This window comes from Chanodichthys erythropterus, chromosome 19, assembly GCF_024489055.1.
Source record: "Chanodichthys erythropterus isolate Z2021 chromosome 19, ASM2448905v1, whole genome shotgun sequence".
NCBI lineage: Eukaryota > Metazoa > Chordata > Actinopteri > Cypriniformes > Xenocyprididae > Chanodichthys > Chanodichthys erythropterus.
Genome location: NC_090239.1, coordinates 20171010 through 20191403, shown reverse-complemented (window position 1 = coordinate 20191403; position 20394 = coordinate 20171010). Strand labels below are relative to the sequence as shown.

At 39.4% G+C, this 20394-nt stretch overlaps 1 protein-coding gene across 2 annotated transcripts in view; it reads left to right on the top strand.

The window, feature by feature from the left end:
* The window catches only part of trrap (transformation/transcription domain-associated protein), a 100192-nt gene that overhangs the window by 76126 nt on the left and 3672 nt on the right, over positions 1–20394 (top strand). For both annotated transcript variants that reach the window (XM_067368828.1, XM_067368827.1), the window contains exons 60-66: positions 1325–1526; positions 4553–4714; positions 10455–10545; positions 10649–10848; positions 11688–11949; positions 17717–17942; positions 19571–19788. In XM_067368828.1, coding sequence (XP_067224929.1) covers positions 1325–1526; positions 4553–4714; positions 10455–10545; positions 10649–10848; positions 11688–11949; positions 17717–17942; positions 19571–19788 — 1361 coding nt within the window. The remainder of the gene's footprint in view (positions 1–1324; positions 1527–4552; positions 4715–10454; positions 10546–10648; positions 10849–11687; positions 11950–17716; positions 17943–19570; positions 19789–20394) is intronic.

Sequence of the window (20394 nt, the reverse complement as noted above, 5' to 3'; positions counted from 1 at the left end):
AAAACATCTCACCTTTCAGTGGACAGGGGTCAGCATGGGCACCCTGACTGTCTGCGGCTATGCAGCCCCATATGCAATGAACTGCAATGCACTGTGTATTCTGACACCTTTTGATCAGAACCAGCATTATCTTCTTGAGCAATTTTGAGCTACAGTAGCTCATCTGTTTGATTGAATACAAAACTGCTTGTTTTTGAAGAAATTTAAGGTATTACATATCATAGAAGAGGTGAATTCAAACAATTGTTAGTATGAATTGCATTTTTTAAAAATTTACTATGTCCAGATCAAAACAGATCATTGTCATTATCTAATAAAAAGATATTGATGACAACCTGCTTTTTTGCAACATCACAGCTATAATAATATATGCCTTGCTCTTTTCCTCCTCATGGGTGAATTGATGCTGGCCCGACACTGGATTGAAATAGCTTATTAAATACACATGCTGAATAATTAACTCAATAGCAATTTGTGAAATCTCTGTGATCAGCAGAAGTTTCCCCCAGCCTCAGCAGAGCCTAATGTAATCATTACATTTTCACTCTCTATGAATATTAACGTAGGGATTTGATAAAGCAGCAGAGCTGTCGGAGGAAGATGTTTGACACTTGACTGGGCGTGGGGACTTATGTGCTCTCTAGGCCCGACTCTTAGCAAAGGCCATGAGCAGAAACATATTATACATGTCCAAGACTGACGAGACGCTTCAGTGGATTTGGCCTCCCCAGACTCCTGTTGCAATCAAGAGTAATTCTGTTGCTTGCCACATACTCATTAAAAGTTCCCATTATATGAGATTGGTTTAGTAGGTGTGTCGTATGGTAACATTTAGAGATGATGGTAAGGACAGAGGCTTCAAGCACAGATTATGAGTCCCATCCAGTTCTTTCAGTCCCTTTATAAAGCACTTTACGAGCCTTTCTCAACTTCTATTCTTAAACTGCTTCTATAAAAGGGCCCTAGAAAAAAAAATGCTCTTGGGGGACAAATTCTCAAAGCTCTAAAACGGCTGATGAAACAAAAATATTGGACCCAGTCAGCTAATTTCAGTTAGGTGCTGGCCAACTGAATAGTTTTTTTTGAAGTAATAGTGTTTCTCATCGAGTTTTTTCTACCAGAAGCTTCTCAAACTGGACATATAATTATGATAAATTTTACATGCCTCCTGTTTACCAGTTCACCTTTGGCAGATATTTTACGGACTCAATCTTAATCCCCCAAATTGCTCGTATTCTTTACATTCTTGAGATATCAAGATTGTAATGATCGGAACTGACATTTTCCTCGCTCATTCAATTTGTTGTCTTATCTCTTCTACCAGGTCTGAGGAAGCAAATAAGGCGTTCTCTGCTGCAGTGCAGATGCATGATGTTCTGGTGAAAGCCTGGGCTATGTGGGGAGACTACTTGGAGAACATTTTTGTCAAAGACCGCCAGCCCCACCTTGGCGTCTCTGCCATTACCTGTTACCTACATGCCTGCCGCCATCAGAACGAGAGCAAGTCACGCAAATACCTGGCCAAGGTAAGATCTCCTCTCTCTTGTTGACCTCATTGAGTTGTCCAGGTTTCTTCCACCAATGAGGGCCATGTCAGTATAAAAACCTAGCACCCAAATTGTGTTTGTTAAATAGTTAAACAGCAATCTTTCATTGTTCTCTATAATTATCTCAACTTGTGGTAGAAATTCATGCATGCACCTGACTTAAGTTAAACCAGGGGCCAGTTGCATAAACTTAGTCACTATATTAAGACTGTGTCTTAAGAACTAGTTTGACCAACTTGCAGTTAACCAAGGGGTAATCAATGTTATTTTCCCAATTCAAATAACACCAATCTACCTTTTCATGTAACAGACTTTAAAAAATTAGGACCACTCTTCAAGAAAAATGTTAGTGTCTTAACTTTTAAGACTAGTCTACGTGGCTTATGCAACCGGCCGTGTTCTCAGACACCTATAAATTTATACTCTACAAAGCGTCTCCACTTCGAGACACGTTCGAGTTGGACGACGTATCACCCCTTAATAATAATTAAGAATTCCTTACATTTATATAGCGCTTTTCTGGGCACTCAAAGCACTTTACATATTGAAGTGGGAATCTCCTCAACCACCGCCAATGTGCAGCATCCACCTGGATGATGCGACGGCAGCCATATTGCGCCAGAATGTCTCCTCTCCACCAATAAGCTGGTGTGTGGTGGGCAGAGTGATGAAGCCAATCAGTGTATGGGGATGATTAGAAGGCCATGATGGACAGAGGTCAATGGGCAAATTTGGCAAGGATGTCGGGGTTACACCCCTACTCTTTTTGAAGGACATCCTGGGATTTTTAATGACCAGAGAGTCAGAATCTCGGTTTAACGTCTCATCCGAAGGATGGTGCTTTTTGACAGCATGGTGTCCCCATCACTATACTGGGGCGTTAGGACCCACACAGACCACAGGGTGAGCACCCCTGCTGGCATCACTAACACCTCTTCCAGCAGCAACCTAGTTTTCCCAGGAGGTCTCCCATCCAGGTGCTAACCAGGCTCAGCCCTGCTTAGCTTCAGTGAGCAACCAGTCTTGGGCTACAGGGTGATATGGCTGCTGGCCATATGAACACTATCACTTGGGAATAAGGTCTCTAGTGTTCTACTTGAGCACTATTGTTTAGGAATGAAAATAAGATCTCTAGTGCTCTAGCCTGTTGTGCAGCAATAATTAGACTCCAGACAATGCCTTCGAATATGCTTTAATCACGGCCAGGAGGATCTCGGATCAGTTTCTGAGAATTCCCCCTGACAAAGAGAATACAACAGTTTTTATAGAATAGGAGCATGGCAAAGGTGACATGATTCATTACATAATTTTTCGACAATATAATTGGTTCTTCATATGTATATTTCAGCAAACCTTTCTGTTACTAGATAAAAGCAAATCTGCAGTTCTTGATTACTTCACCTTGTTACTCAATCATGAGGTTATATATTTAGACAGCTGTCTAGTTTTATTTCCCTTTTTTGTTGCATTCAGACATGATTCAGATTACTTTGGCCCAGTGTTGGGGACATCCAGTTGCACCTAGTCTGGCTTTAGTTTTCCTGTGTAGCTTCTTTGCCTTATTTTAAGGCTGGCAACAGTTAATGCACCACATTTCAGTTAGATTAGTGTTATTTTCAGTTTTGTTTTAGTTTTTGTTATTAATGATAACACTGGTAGCCTACAACAATGAGACAGCTGCATAAACTAACCAATAAAACGTCAAGAACTACTGATCAATGGCCTATCATACTGTGTAATCTAGATGTCAACATGCACTTAGTGATTTACTTGTCAAAAACTGGCAAAAATGGTTGGTAGAGATGCACAGAGCATGTCATAATAGGATAGCATCTTTTTTGACAAGCCTGTAATTAGTTTTACCATTAAACTCATTTACCATAAAACACAGGCAAACTCTGTGCTTGTTTGTGGTCCAGTAAACCCATTCTGCTCTGATGGCTTTGTTAAATGGGGGCATATCCGTCACCGTGTGCCATTTTCTGAATTAATGCAGCTACGGTGGGGGGGATGCACTGCATTCAGACTGATGAACCTCCAATGATGGATGTAATTATATTATTAGACTAGATGATGGGTTTTGTATGGATACTATATACATGGCAGTCTGCTCTCTGTTGAGTATTGTACGCTAGATCAAACAGCTCCATTTGGCTTTTTCCTTTTTTCAAGCATGGGTTTGAATGCAAGGAGCACTTTAGATTGTGTCTGGAGTGCTGTTGGGCACTGAAGCTTTAGAGACTGTGGCGTAGTTTACACGTGATTGAGAGTAGCTGCTCACTGATTATCAGTAATTATCCAAAAGCCGTGTGGCCTGGACTGTCCAGTGCTTAATGTCTTCATCAGGCCTCAGCAGAGATATGAAGGTTCATCTGTTACCATCCCTCCAGCCACCATACCAGAGCCCCACCAACAATAGCAAGAAAAGGCAGCAGCTGACTGGTGGGAGTGAAGCGGTCAAGATGATTTTACAATCCATTAAACCCTTGAGTAGCTATTTCAAGGAGCTAATGGCCTCATCTTCAATCGCTGACATAGTTTTAGTTTAAAATGAAAATGTTACCTGTTCAGTCCCACAGGTTGATGAACATTTCATCCATGATTGAAAAATTTTTAAGACTTGACTTTTTAAATTAGAGACTTGTCTATATGAAGAGGTATTTTTTACATTAACGCAAAGAAAAAAGAGAATTTCTCATTTGAGTGAGTGTTTACAGAAAATTTGCCTTTTAAAAAAAAAAAAAAAATTATCCCTCCTAAATATTTTAAATATTAAATTATTTTGAAAAATGTATTATTCATTTTAAATGTCCATGGCATTAAATATAGATATAGATAATAAAGAAATTACATTGACATTTTACTTAAGCATAAGTCCTGGCTGTTTCTATGAAAATCTTGACATATTATATATATGTTTAAATACATGAAATGAATTGTCCTTCAGCAGGGTTTCTAAAATCAAAACTATTACCAAAAGAGACTGACTTTCTCTTCTTCTTCAGGTGCTGTGGCTGTTGAGTTTTGACGATAAGAACACCTTGGCCGACGCTGTAGACAAATACTGCATTGGAGTGCCGCCTATCCAATGGCTGGCCTGGATCCCTCAGCTTCTCACGTGTCTGGTGGGCTCAGAGGGGAAACCTCTCCTCAACCTCATAAGCCAGGTTGGATTCCCTCAGTACATTAACTTTTCTTAGCAGCACATTCATGCTTGATATATCTGTCTAATCAAGATTAATTTCTTCTGCTGTCTTTAATAAGAGACAGTCTTCATTCAGTCCCCTCTTTGTCAAATTCATAGTTTACTGGTTCCCTTTTTAATTATTTATGCAAAGCATTGTTATTAGGTTAATATCAAACACTCTCCAACTGTGGGAACAGAACCACCAATTAAACAAGAGACTAATTTGCCCTCCTTGGAGTATTATTTCCAAGCCATTTAAAAAGCTCCTAAACTTCAAAGAGGAAACAGCTGCTCCAAGGGCCCAAAGAAAGGGTGAGAAAAAGGAGATGGAGGAGAGAGATCTGTGTACTTAACCCACGTAAAAAAATCCCTAAATCCCTCTCTCGTTCACCGACACGTTCCAAACAGGTTTTGCATGCAGCTCGACCACCTCTTTTCTCACGTACACATGCCAGACCAGCGACTTCTAATCTCTCCATTTCAGCACTGACGCACCCGTGCAGTGGAAATGCTTCGCTTTGAGATTAAGTACACTTGAGTCCCTGATAAGCACCAAATGAAATGGATATGTTTGCACACCGTAATCTCAATTAATGGAGTTGTCAAGGCTGTTTTAGGGATGACAAGTCTCCTTGTTGAAAGATCTTTGGGGTCTGATCTAAGGCAGTGATGACGAATGAAAGGTAGATGCTTTGTAAAACTCTTGATTTTCAAGTGAAATCTCCAGCGGATGGAGCACCTTTATCTCAGGTTCTGAATTATTTAGCTGTGCTCCAGTTGGCGGGATGTTTTAAAAACGTTTGGTGAAATATTGATGAAGGTGAGCTGTGGAGTGCCTTGAGATGAAACCGAGGCGAGGGAAAACTCAACACCTTTATGCACGCAGACACCCATCACATGCCAGCACTCACACATCCTAAAATATGATGAGAATTCTCTCCAATTTTAGGGATGATCTCTTCCCCTTTTGCCTCGTTCATTTTTAATGCGATACTTAACAAGCTCTTAACAGAAGGTCTTGGCCATGGCTGCTTTTCATGTAAAAGCCCATCTGGACTCTGAGGTGTCTCTTTACACCTAAAGGCCAGCCTGCTTTCCGCCGTCTGCTTGACAAAGATCGTGTTTCTACTCTAATGGGCTGCTTGAGCTGGGTGCTGTGAGACCTGAGAGGGGCTGCGGGCGGTTTGAGAAAGTAGCGCTGTCTGCCGCCTTCATATTTGTCTTCATCCCCCCTCACACTGGTGTGGACAACATTCACACCCCTCACGGATATTGCAGTGCCAGGAGAGAAAGAAGAGAGGAACAAGTTGATAAGTGTGTTTCTGGGACTATTACATAACAATAAAAGGATCCAAAGATTGGGTTATGAGTCAGACTCCTCTGTTGGTTGGATTTAAAGTATAAGGACTGGGGGCAGGCATTTATTTTTTTTCCTAAATATGTGAAATAGACCTCACAACTTAGTGCTTTGATTACAGCTTAAATATGTGGTGTGTAATTTCTGTGGCACCAAATTGAATTGCAAAGATACAGACTGTTTTCAAACAGGTTTCCCAAACACCTCAAATCAAAAATTGATTGTTTGAAAACATACCTTTGGTTAAGCAAGTGTTGTCATGTCGTGCCACTCAAAAAACAAAAAATCTATATGTATGCAGGGCAAAAAAAAAATTTAAAAGTGGCTGGTAACTTAAAGGTGCAATATGTAATATTTTCGGCCGCTAGAGGTCGCTAGAGGCCTATTCAAAGCAAAGGCGTAGCTTGACGACGCCAAGTTTGAGCACGGAATCTTGGGACATGTGGTCTTCACCTCAATGGCCAGTGGAAAAGAATTGAGATAGGACTAGGGAAGAAATCATGTTCATGGATTATTAACCTTACTGTAGTATGAAGCAGAGCAGGACCGAGTGTTGTTGCCGGCGCTGCTTCCGCTATTCCGGTTATGAGAATGAGTTAACACAGCATGATACACATGATATTATGTTACTCTGTGCGTTCGCTCAGTGGCTGCTTTGAGACACTGTTGCACACTGCAGTAAACTAGATCGATTTTAGAATATCATATTAAATGCTGGGTGGCTTGTGTCGATAAATGGCATGCAATTAATTTTAAAACGTATTGTATGATGGAGAAAATGCTGTATTACTGTTACTAAAAATAAAGCTGCATCTGATTATGCTATGGTAGCTACTTCACAAAAGGCATTTCTCTGAGGCATAGTAAAGCAAGGCACTCGCAAAAAAAATCAAGAAAATTACATTTAAACAAGACCTAAACGTGTTGAGCTATATAACAATAATTAGTTTTCTGTCTATAAATATATCAAAACAGTTGTTCCCTTGCCTATTAAAACATGTAATATATTATGCTTCTTATATAGATATAGATATATATATATATATATATATATATATATAGATATAGATATAGATATAGATATATAGATATATAGATATAGATATAGATATATATATATAGATATAGATATAGATATAGATATATAGATATAGATATAGATATATAGATATATATAGATATAGATATAGATATATAGATATATAGATATATAGATGCTTCTTTGGTGTTTCCATGGTTTTACAAAATAAAACCGGAAACCGAGGCAGACCGAGGGTAACGTGGGTATGACGCAATTGACAGGCGACTCCTCACACGTCCCGGAGCCTTGGTTAAAATTGCAATTTTCTCACGATTTACAAATAGTTGCAAACATTTGGGATATTGTAAGTACTCAAGTGAACAAAATATATATCACTGACCTAGTGGTTTTTGGATATTTTACTGCAACATTCTTACATATTGCAACTTTAGGAAAATTTACCGGCCATAAATATTTACCTGCCATAAAACTGATTTCACAAAAACAGACCGTTATGACACCAAAATTTTAGATAATAGTGAAAATTCACAATTCTATATTCCAAATTCAATACACCATAACTATACAGTAACTATAGATATCTATAATGATATACAATGCTTCCCACAGATTTGAAATATACTTGTGGTGATAGCCAGGTGAAAAATCCACCTATTACCCATGGCACAAAAATGGTCTACTACATGTGACAAACAACAAATAATTTATTTTCAACAACATTTTTATTTATTGAAATTCTTTTTAATTACATAGGCTACTGTTACATTTAATTACATACTAATATTATGCTTTGTAAATTATGCAAAATTACACCATTTAAATGGTAGAGTGCTTTGTTATATAGTGCATCTCTCAGTGAATGGGACACACATTTTACTGATACTAGTAAAATCTATGATAAACAATACATGTCAAATGTTCTTATTTTCTTCCAGTGGGGGAGCATCCCAGCCAGAGACTACAATGGTTTACTATAAATTAAATGGAAATCAAATTAAATACAATTATGTAACTACAATACCACTTTTAATTATAAACAAGCCCAAAATACACAGGGACTCTTATTTTGAAATGTCTATATTTTTACGGGCTGATCCTTCAGATGAGAGAAAATATGCATTCTTACAAACGTCTAAAAAACATATTATATAAAGGCCATAAATTAGACATTGTCATAATTCATCAACTCGAGTTCATTAGCAATCGCTTGGCATAAATGTGCGCTATTCCCATATACGCATCATTGAAGCAGTCTGAACTGAAGCTCTGTTGTGTGAGCCTGTAGATTGCGCAACAGCGCCACCTTTGTGACACATCCACCGCGTCTCTGCAGCGCACATGGGAATATCAGCGGGAATAAACAGTTCTCGTGCAGAACGAGCAGGTACGAAACGCGTAGGGCGAGTGCAGATTTTCCACTAGTTATTCTATAGGTTGTTTGCACATGACGTCACAGCAGCAGCGCGAATGAGTCTGGAGGGCAGGGACTGGTTTTTCTATATAGGAATCCTATCAAAAACTCAAAATTCGTATGTTACGTAAAATACGTCATTTATGGTTGCTCAAATCGATAAAATCGAGAACCCAGAAGGTGTTTATATCGTTTACATAACTTATACCGTTTTTTATAACTTATCGTTTTTTTTACTTTAAAAGTTGTCGCCTTTTAATAGCGTTTTACGTCTGCTGATACTGGAATGAATACTGATACCTGCTTACCTTATTTGTTTTTGACTTGATTAAATATCCACATTCTTCATGGTATCGTTTGCAGGGAAGAGAAGCTATTTTACCCCACTGAATGATAATTACTTCAGTTTTGTAGTATTCCATTCACAATGTTGATCAGGTTACCATGAGAACAGTGTCACGCGCTGCTGCTTCAGCCATCATATGGTAGAAAATGTCCAAATAAATAAATGTTTAACAAGCAGAAGTCGATTCAACAACAAAGACAACACTTTCACACTCAGCTATGTGATTATTTTATTGAGTGATAAGGTAGTGGGTTAAATCAGTGACATCATTAGATTTGATATTTGGTGTCTTCCTGTCACCTCCTCAACCTTCACTTAGTGTGTTTTTCCACGTATAAAAGGCAACAATTGTATTACACCGTCCAGTTTTTTTCTTTGAACGATGATGTGAGCTCCTGTTGAATTCTCGATTCAGCATAAATGACCTACAATTGCGACATTTTTCACAATCACGGCAGAAAATCAAAAAATACTGCCCAAATTTCACTAGCAGAAAGACAGCGCGATATAAACTAACCCAGACTAGAACTGAACGCGGCGTGACGGCAGCTTTACATTCTCTATATCTACCTCCTCGATGACAGGAAAGTCTTTCAATTCAGTGGAAAAGTCGCTCATCATCATAACATAAAGATCACGTCCAGCATATGTTGTGATTTTCTGTTCATACCTTTCTAAACCATTACAGAAAGGACTTTTCTCCATCTCTTCCATTCTAATTTTCACTGCTTGCCCTCCACCGGTATTTTGTGCGTCACCAGAACCACGTGATTGCAAACAACCTATTGCGGATTGTTTTGTTATCTCAAGCAGATTAAAAAAAAAGTGTGAGGATAAAAATAATAAAAACAAAAATGTGCCTCCAAATATACTTGGGCAGCCTGCCCAATAAAGTCTATGTGTGGGAAGCTATAACTATATTAGTGTCCACACCAATGCATGTTATTGTTCTGTTTATTCTATACCGTCTGCTGCTTTAAATGTCCAAGCTCTTTAAATCAGGATGAATTCTGATTGGTTGTCAATGTCATTGATTTTAACGTTCATTAAAAAAATTCTGAAAGTGATTCCAGCGACATTGTTTCTCTGTGCCATTATTGTTATAGTTTTTAGAATATTTAGATTGTTACAGCTATATCTTATAGTTATCGTCCTTCCTGGGATATTATTCGTGATCAACCCTGCACAAACGTTAATTAAAAAAAGACTTGTTCTTAATGCCAATGTATCAGTGCTGTTTTGATAAATACATAAGCTTTTGGGCTAAAGCATTAAACAGCCCAAAACTTCTCTGTGATGCTGTTCAAGGACACAGCAGATCTCCGAAAAGGAGAAAGTGTACACTCGGGCTTGACAAGCTTTTAGCGAGTGTCATATTGAGCCATGGTTTTAATCTGCCCTTGATGTTTGTCCATCTCATTGCTTTCCCCCTACGGTTTCATTTTCAAAAGCCTGCACTATCACAGAGAAGTTTCAAAACATGTCAGCACAACGTTTCTCACTCTCGCTCTGACCCAAGCCCACAGGGACGATCTGAAATGTAATCTGCAACTGTTTCTCTTAGGTGGGACGTGTCTACCCTCAAGCAGTGTACTTTCCGATCCGAACACTGTACCTGACGCTGAAAATCGAGCAGAGGGAGCGCTACAAGAGCGGTATTACTGGAGTTTTCTCAGAACATTCGCATCGAACAATATAAAGTCCTACAAAAGTCAAACTTTTTTCCTTCATGTGCTTTTGTCTCTCTTTTTTCCTCAGACTCTGGCCAGCAGCAACCTAGTTCGGCGGCTGCCCAGACCCACTCTGCGTCTGACCCGGGTCCCATCCGTGCCACCGCTCCCATGTGGCGCTGCAGCCGGATCATGCACATGCAGCGTGAGCTCCACCCCACCCTGCTTTCCTCTCTGGAGGGCATCGTGGACCAGATGGTCTGGTTCAGGGAGAACTGGCATGAGGAGGTGAGTGCTTTTGTGTGTTAAAGAGAGGGTTTTTGTATTCCAAAGGTGAGGAGCTACCTCTTAAAGCACATCAGCCCAGAGCGCAAGTTAAACATGACATGAATGCGTTTTCTGTCCGGTTTGCTTACGTTCTTTAGTCTCATGCCGCATGCTCTCGTACACGTAGCTGTTTTCAGAGGGCCGGCTGACCAGATGAAAGCTGACAGAGGGGAACGATTGGGGCTCAGTGAGGCTGAAAAGTGGTTTTGCAGTGCAGGTGGACATTGGCGCTCCAGTGCTAATCGGGCTTTGGCGAAGGGCTCGCTGTGATTGATGGGTGAGGGGAATGTAGACTGAACGTGGGGAGATTGGATTGCTGTGACAGGGCTGATGCGGTGATGCGTCGAGGCTGGACAGGGACGCAAGAGCCCCACTCCTTTGGGACGCTTAGGGCCAGACGGCAGAAGAAGAGGACGGAAAAAGGGCGAAGAAAGAAAGTTTAGCAAGGGGAACTGGAGGATGAAAGAAATTGGCATTGAGAGAGCTCAGTGAAGTAAAACATGGGTTTAATTTTCCAGACATTGATGAAGTGTAGTCCCAGACTAAATTAGTCTGTTAATGGTGATCTTCTTCACTTGAAGTCTAAGCTTAATCTCTGAAGCAGAGATCAGTAGAGGCAGGCTTTTACTGATCTCTCTGGTGAACATCTTCGTCTCTGAAGGATTTTTAGTATTATCAAAATGGCAAATTGGATTGAATATGTGGGAATGGTGTTATCCTTCATGGTAAATTGATAAAAACTGGTTAACCATTCATCCTTTTCTCTTGGTTACTCATCTTTCCTTCATTTCCTTCCTCAGGTTTTGCGGCAGCTCCAGCAGGGCTTGGCGAAATGCTACTCGGTGGCATTCGAAAAGAGCGGCGCTGTGTCTGATGCTAAAATCACTCCACATACACTCAACTTTGTGAAAAAGCTGGTCAGCACATTTGGCGTGGGCCTGGAGAATGTCTCTAATGTGTCCACCATGTTCTCCAGCGCCGCCTCAGAGTCCTTGGCCCGCCGAGCTCAAGCCACCGCTCAAGATCCTGTGTTCCAGAAGATGAAGGGCCAGTTCACCACAGGTCAGAAAACGATTCAATTCTTGTGCATGCTATTTTACATAGAAAAAAGTCTTTAAGCAAGGTGATATTTTTGTACCTCTCAAGAAACTAACATAACATAAAGAGTAGATGAGGAAAGATTATACAGGGTCTTCCTACAGTCATTTATTAACAAAGATTTTTGTTAGTTTTAATTAAACATTAACAACATTTGACAGTATAAATTTCTTTTGTTTCTAAACTGTACAAAACTTTAAGATCATGATCCATTAAAAAATTATGGAAATGAATTGGTCATTGTATGGCAACCTAATCATAGCTGGATTTTCTTGATCCAATCAAATCTCGATCTCAAAATCAACCCCTACATTTAAGAAGTTTAGGGCATTTTGAATGCCATTTATTCAAATGTAGTTTAATTTCACTGGCCGCAAAAGCCCACATAAAATAGTTCAAGTCTGCTGACTCTTCAAGAACGAGCTGTCACACACAGACTTCTCACAGAAGTGTCGGCAGAAGTCTTAACTCAGGCAAGCGCACTTAAAGGATCACGTCCCCTGTGCACAATTACACATGCTTTCGCTCTTGTCTCTGTTCTGCGTAACCACTTCTGCTTAGAGTTAACCACAGGCCTCTCCACCAGACCGACTCAGAATAATTGGCTCTGTGAACCATGTGATTAGATTTAATGGGAAGATGACTATGGGCAGAACCGTGTGTGTATCAAGGTGCTGTTGACTATAAAGAAATTACATGGCTTTAAGTCAACATGCTTGGTAAAAAAAAAAAAAAAAACAATACACATGCCAATTATGTGTAGATTGGTTTGGAGGAAAAAGTACAAAAAAAAAGAAAAAGTTTTTTTTTTTTTTTGGTAATTTACAAAATGTTTTGTATTTTATAATGTTATTTTTATTTATTTAAAATTAGTTTGTTGTTTAGTTTCATGAGGTTAAGGGAGAAGTGTGTAATTTCTGTCACTTAAACGAAATAGCAAACATAATTTTCAAATGCTCAAATCCATTGGTGAGCAAAGCACCTTTCCCCCAAACTCATCCCACAGGTTGAGCTTGCTATCTTGCTCACTTTTACACATGTACCTTTAAATCATAGTCATCTCTTTTCTTTTTTTTTACTTTTAGTGAGGAACCGAATACTGTATTTTATTCTGTTTACCTTCAAATCCCAAATGTCCTTCACCCCCCTCGAGATGTTTGTTTTTAAAATCTCTCTTAGTATGGATGAAGTTGGCACAGCTCTTTCCCGATGCCAATTTTGTACACATTGCCCGACAATAACCTTCCAGTGCCCCCGGTGTAGACCTGGCTCTCAGGAAGCAGAGCATGTGTGATCCGAGGCGTATGTTAAAACAAACTCCCCCTCAGCTGTCCTCTGCTCAGGAGAGCAGAATATGTTTATACTTTCCTTCCCTGTCCACCTACAGTCTCTCTTCCTCAGTAAACCTTGAATCCTAGAGCTACTGTTCTTGTTTGCTTCATATGTAGTTCTATCCTGAGGCTTGTGTGTGTGTGTGTGTGTGTGTGTGTGTGTGTGTTCATGGCCTTAGAGGACTGTTAAGGTTGTAAGGGTGTAAAACAGATGTTATGGTGCCAGCTGTCTCTGGGCAGTGAGGCGTGTCCAGTGCGCCCTGGGCCTTCTCTACTCACCTGAAACCGCATGCTACTGGGAATGAATTTTGGAGGGGGACCAGCAAAGCACACAGCCCCTTCAATTCCTGTATCCTTCTCCCCTTTTCCCTAGGAGTTCTCTCCATTCCAACACACGTCCAAACACACATTCCAGCAACATTTGTTAAGAATCTTTTAAACCAATCACAAGCAAGACAGGAGCATGTTATTGTTTATCAGATGCGGCCTTCCCAAATGCTTATTTTTTATATTACATTTTTAACTGTTGATGAGATATCATCTAAATGTTAATTTTGTTACGTTTTGCACTCAAAAAATATTTGACCAAATTAAGAAAGTTTCAAACTTCCATTAAAAACATAAAAATGTTAAAATTAAACAAAATTTAAAATTAATGAATTAAAAAATGTGTATATTTACTTGTATTTTAAGTAAAATTCGTATTTAATGTATTAAAAAATTGCATGTACTATGGACATGAGTCATTTTCCTGAGGTAAATGTAATGTTAGATGACAAGTTGTTCATAAGCCATTTTATTGACATTGTCCCTTGGTTTAATACTGATTGGTAATTGCATAAAGCTTTGTCTACACTGAACGAGAGTGGCGCAATGAAACGCGTCAATAGCAAAGAGCCCATTAGAATCAGTGAGACTGTCTACAATGAATGCAGCACAGTGCGACAGTAAACTGATGCCCCATTCTATTTCTAATGTATCACACATGCTTGCGCTACTTCTGACAACAACAGTACAAATGGATTTGGAACTCTCGCTTTGGAACTTTGTTGTCCTGTCGCATCAGCTTGACCCCTTCTACACAGTCACACTCAGTGTACACACAGTGTAATGATACATTTTGTTGGTTTTTATTATACACTGCCTGGCCAAAAAAAGTCATTGTTTGGATTTTAATAGGCAAATACTTAAGAGTCTATGGATGGATCATTATTACAGTGATGAATATTTTTCTAGCATGTTATGTTTGGCAATGGTTATTTTAACCCCTAAAAGATGGAGTGTGTATATTTTCATTTCTTAAACAACCATGTATTAAGATGTATCGTGGCCATATTCAAGGATGACAATGTCAGGATTCATCAGGCTCAAGTTGTGAAAGAATTGTTGAGAGGGAGCATGAAGAATCATTTTCACACATGAATGAGCACTGACCCTGAGTTTTTGGGATGTGCTGGAGGAGACTTTACAGAGCGCTCACCGCTTGCATTGTCAATTCAAGATCTTGGCCAAAAAATGATGCACCGCTCGATGGAAATACATTTTTGGATGTTATTTCCAACAAGAGGTGCATCAATTTTGGTCAGTATCTTGTATTGACAATGCAAGAGGTGAGCACTCTGTAAAATCTACTCCAGCACATCCCAAAGACTTGCAATGATATTAAGGTCTGGACTCAGAGGTGCAGTTCATGTGTGACAATGATTCTTCATGCTCTCTGAACCATTCTATCGCAATTATAACCCTGGTGAATCTTGACATTGTCATCCTGGAATATGTCCATGAGGTATCTTTCTACATGGTTGTTTAAGAAATGAAAAGCTACACACTCCATCTTTTAGGGTTAAAAGAACCATTGCCAAAAATATAAAATGCTAGAAACATAATAATCACTGTAATAATGATTCATTCATAGATTCTTAAGTATTTGCCTATTAAAATCCAAACCGCAACTTTTTTTTTTTTGCCGGACGGTGTATATTTTAACACTCCCCTAATGTTTGTTCCTATTTTCTATGTTTGAATTGGCAGCTATTTCACACACACATTTAAATTCCATTTAAATATCAAGACATTTTTGTTTGACTTTCCTAGTAAAGTAATTGAATTTAAAGGCTGATTTTTATTAATTTTTTTTTTTTGCGATTTGTTTCAAGTAGATAGCCATAATGCTAGCCTGGGTGCCAGCCCGAACCCCGCCCACAACATTTTTTGGACAGGAAGTTCGGTCTGGACTCGATCCATTGTGGATTAATTATGCTCGGCTCCCAGAAGGCCGAGCCAATCAAATTGCCACGTCATCAAAGAGCGCTTGGGTTGAATTGGTTTTCACCAACGATGACTGCAGCTGGAGAAGTAAGATGTTTAGATTCCACTACCACGTCTGTAATAAAAGAAATCGACAGCGCATTAATTTTAAAAGATGAACAAAGAACCGCAATCAAAGGCATTTGTCGATGGGAAAGATGTGTTTGCCGTCCTTCCAACGGGATTCAGCAAAAGTTTAAGTACAAGTTCAACATACGTCACTTACTGCGTTGCTCTGATTGGTTGTAGGTCTATCCAATTGAGTGCAGAGTTTTTTTTTTTTTTTTACTGGTTCGGTTAAGACACGCCCCATAATTCAAGTGCAATGGAGCAGTATCAGACTCACATTCTGCCTAGAATATGAGTATGACGAAGTCAGGCTACCATAATGCCATTTCTTAACATTTTATGTTTTAAATTATTTTCGTTTGAATATTCTTCTGGAGATTTTTTTTTTTTTTTTTTTTCCTTTACAATCACCAATTTACAGATAAATTTGCTTAAATTGTTAGCTGTGAAAGTAATAATGTAGTGCTGGGTGAAAATACTAGTAATAGTACTGCAATATAGTACTAGTGGTGGTAATATTTCTGAAATGCTTGTTTTACCGTAGTGGGGTTATGCTATTCTCGAGCGTTGCTGTCTACATTGATCTAAAGCGGGAGCATGTCTGCGGGGCCGAGGCTGTTTCAGGGCTCCTGTTGTGCTGTACACTGTGTTCACTCAGGCATTTCAGTGATGGAATTTAAAGTAGAGAATTCACCAGAGACTGCTGCACAGCGAGCAGCGCAGGCAGACGGCCGATGGGGGGGGGTGTATTTTTAGCGCTTGGCCACCTCCACCGCCCGAGCATTATTAGGTGTAGAAAACTTCCGCCTTCGGTGTATCTCATTCACAGGTCAGAGAGCAGAGACTTTGTTTTCTACAGCAGCGGGGAGCTCAAATCCCCCTAGAGTTGAGCTGATCCTGGGTCAGTTGGAAGGCTGAAACTGAGCGTACCATACTCCCCATCCATGCTCAAAGGTGCTACATTTATCAGAAAAGAACCTGTGCTGCCCAGGAGGCGCCGTTATCTGAAAAACCCCTCGCTTCGGGCCACCGCCGCTGCAGGGGATTGTCTGTTCATTTTTTTCTAAATTGATTGCACCAAGTCGACCGCTGTGCATAGCTGTGCTTTTCAAATCAAATCTCTTTCTTAATGCTCACTGGTCATTAAGCACCTAAACAGTCTTTAAGTCTCTCAGAAAGAGTCAGATTGGCGGAGATTACAGAGCGTGTCTGATTTCATAAGACATCATCTAATTTGGGGCATGGAAATGGGCAGGAGCCGCAGTGCTTATGGCAGTTTACTGCTAAACAAAATGTCACACGGGACGTTGACGATATTGCGAGTGTCATGCGAGCAGTAAGAGTTTCTTAAATGGCCTTTCATTATGTGCGGCAGCCACATCTCACTGGCTTTGACATGAGTGGCAGCTCAATGCAAGATGCTTTTGAATTAAAGCCTCTTCTGCCAAAGCGTTAATTATACAAAGATATTTTTTTCTGGAGGGTGTTTTTCCTCTTAAATGTCTAAAATTAAATGCCAAGCCATTTCTGTATCTGCGGAAAGTGGTTTTATTAATGTGGCACAACAGAAGTATGAAAGTGGAGCAGCTTTTAGCCTATTTGATAAAGACGTTCTGGCCTGGAGGTTGTCTCTAAAATTGGGAACGTGGCTTGCATTCCGACCATACCTTTTTGTGTGTGTGCTCTCCAACTTAATGCACAATGTCATTTAGAAGTTGCATTGAGCAGTTAATCCTTTTTTTCCCTCCTCATGAACCTCGATGTTATCAGCCCCATCAAGTCGCAAGGGGAACCTGGGAGGAAGTGCACCACTTCTGTTTCCCTGATCCAAAGATAACGTCTCCAGTCTCTGTCTCTTTCACGCACTCTCTGCCACATTTACTCCGCCACGTGTACCTATTTCACACATCCAGAGTCTTTTCCTCCACTTGTTTTTATTCCATCTTCTTTTGCAGTTTTTTTTTTCTTAGCTATCTATCTGTTCCTCTGTTTTTACCGTGCCCCATCACTCTTTCCGTACACAGATTTTGACTTCAGTGTTCCCGGCTCCATGAAGCTGCACAATCTCATTTCAAAGCTGAAGAAGTGGATCAAGATCTTGGAAGCCAAGACAAAGCAGTTGCCCAAGTTCTTCCTGATAGAGGAGAAATGCCGTTTCCTTAGCAACTTCTCAGCCCAGACTGCCGAAGTGGAGATCCCGGGAGAATTCCTCATGCCTAAGCCCACTCACTATTACATCAAGATTGCCAGGTAACAATCAATACACACTAGGGATGGGGTTGTGCTGGTCGACTGATCATTTAGTCATCCAATAACTGACTAGTCGATCTGTCTTGAGGAAGTTATAAATATTTAGCCTAGTTTCAATGTTACCTGATCAATTTTGCAACATAAAATATCAATCCTCAATCTAAAAAAAAAAAAAGAAAAAAGAAAGAAAAGCTAGTCAGCTGCACTAGTTACGGAAGAGGATTGGGGCCAAGCAATAATAAAAAAATAAAACCCTCTCGAGATTAAAGTTGTTAAAATGTTGAGAATAAAGTCATTAAATTATGAGAAAAAAGTTGTTAAATTATGAGAACAAATTCGTTAAATTACGAGAACAAATTCGTTAAATTACGAATTTTTCTCATTAAATTATAAGAAAAAAGTTGTTAAATTATGAGAACAAATTCGTTAAATTACGAATTTGTTCTCATAATTTAACAACTTTTTTCTTATAATTTAATGAGAAAAACAGAGAATTTAAGTCATTTTACATTTAATTACTACATTTCTGTACACAAAAATTAATACTACAGTTAGACCTTATACTTATTTGTAACTTTATGTTGTATATATCTATGTTTGTAATTGGTGTACAGTATTTGTTCTTTTTACAATCTGTTCACTTGCCTTTAATAATGTATTAGTTAGGCTAGTAGTTTATGCTTTTGTATCGGTGTAGTTAAAGTGGGCTAAGTAATAAATACGAAGTTACCCCCCACCCTGTGATATGATCCGAACTGTGAGTTTTGTGATCCGTTGAACCACTACTGATCACGTGTCGAGAGTAAGTGATGTGATGACTGACAAGACCATGGCGGAGGATTCGTTCTCTCAAATGCCTTATCTTTTAGAATGAATGCTCAGCGCTGCCACTCTATATTCAGAGTAAGAAAGTAAAACGCATTAAAACACTATTTCAATACTCCGCGTTTTGAAAGCAGCTCCCTGATGCATGCAAATATCTCCCAATATGAAAGCGGTCTTAGACTGTGCTGTATAGTTGTAACCATCTCTTAGCTCTGTATCATGCTTGGAGAAAAATTTGCTCTATTTGCACTTAGAATATTATGTGAGTACTTTGATTATGGTTGCACTAATAACAGTTTTTTTCTATGATCAATTTGAGGAAAGGAGTTCAGTTAGGAGGTCAAAAGTTGTAGAAGCTCACAAATCATGTAGTTTTAAGAGACTCGTATGAAATCATACAGGAGAGAATCCAGTCAGTTGAGTGTGTGGCAAAACCTTTTACAGTGCCTTGGGTGTTGTCTTTTACTGCATATGATAATTTATATTCAACAGAACAGAAGTAGAACTATTTCGTCATTGAGGATTTCTTAAAAATACTGTGTAAAAAATCTTGTCTCGTTCTCATGAACTCAATCTCGTGTTTCGTCTCGTGAGATAACGGTCTCGTCCCACCCCTGCAAACTACTATTTATTAATATGGAGCTTCATGTCCCTAATACATACTTGGACTCGTAGGTGGTTTTTGATTAAATATTTTTTAATTCTCCCTTTGGAGTTCTAAGCTAAACTCCAGCTGAGACCTTAATTCTCAGTGATTACTTAATCACTTACCCATCATACATCCTCTTACTCTACCTCCTAAGGTTCATGCCCAGGGTGGAAATTGTTCAAAAGCACAACACAGCTGCTCGACGCCTCTACATCCGCGGGCACAACGGCAAGATCTATCCGTACTTGGTGATGAATGACGCATGTCTGACGGAGTCCCGCAGAGAGGAGCGTGTGTTGCAGCTCTTGCGGCTACTCAACCCCTGCCTGGAAAAGAGGAAAGAGACCACCAAGAGACACCTCTTCTTCACAGGTACTGCGGCAACCACAGATCACACAGAAATCACAGATCAGCCCATGAAATGGCGCTGACTATTTATGTCAGCGCCTTGGACATGACCTTGCATTTGAATGAAGTTCAAGCCTAAAGTTTATTTGTAATGAATAAAAAAATCATATAAAAGTATACACTTAAAACATTATAAAGGATAAATTAAAATAATAAATTGTTTTAAATAATATGACATTTTAAATTAAAATATAAGGTTTTTTTCACTTCTCTAGTTACATCTATTTTGAATCGTGGCATACATGTGTTCAGATCTGCCCCATTTGAATGCTGTCCATTTGCTCTCAATGCTGAACTCAATGGCCTAGTTGGTCTCAGACAGATTGGGGGAAATAGAAGAAAAGAAAAAGAGGCAAGATTGAGGTGAAAAGTACCAGAAAAACTGTGTAGTTGTAACAGAAGAAGAAAGAGAGGGGATTGGAGCAGAAGGAATGAAAATGAGGTTGCTCTTTTCCCTGTGGAGACTGAGGAAGATCTAAATTGTCTTTTTTGTGACAGACACATTAAAAATGAAACTCTTTCAGGTCAGAGGTCCAGGATGCCATGGCTTAGCTTTTGTTGGAACATTTT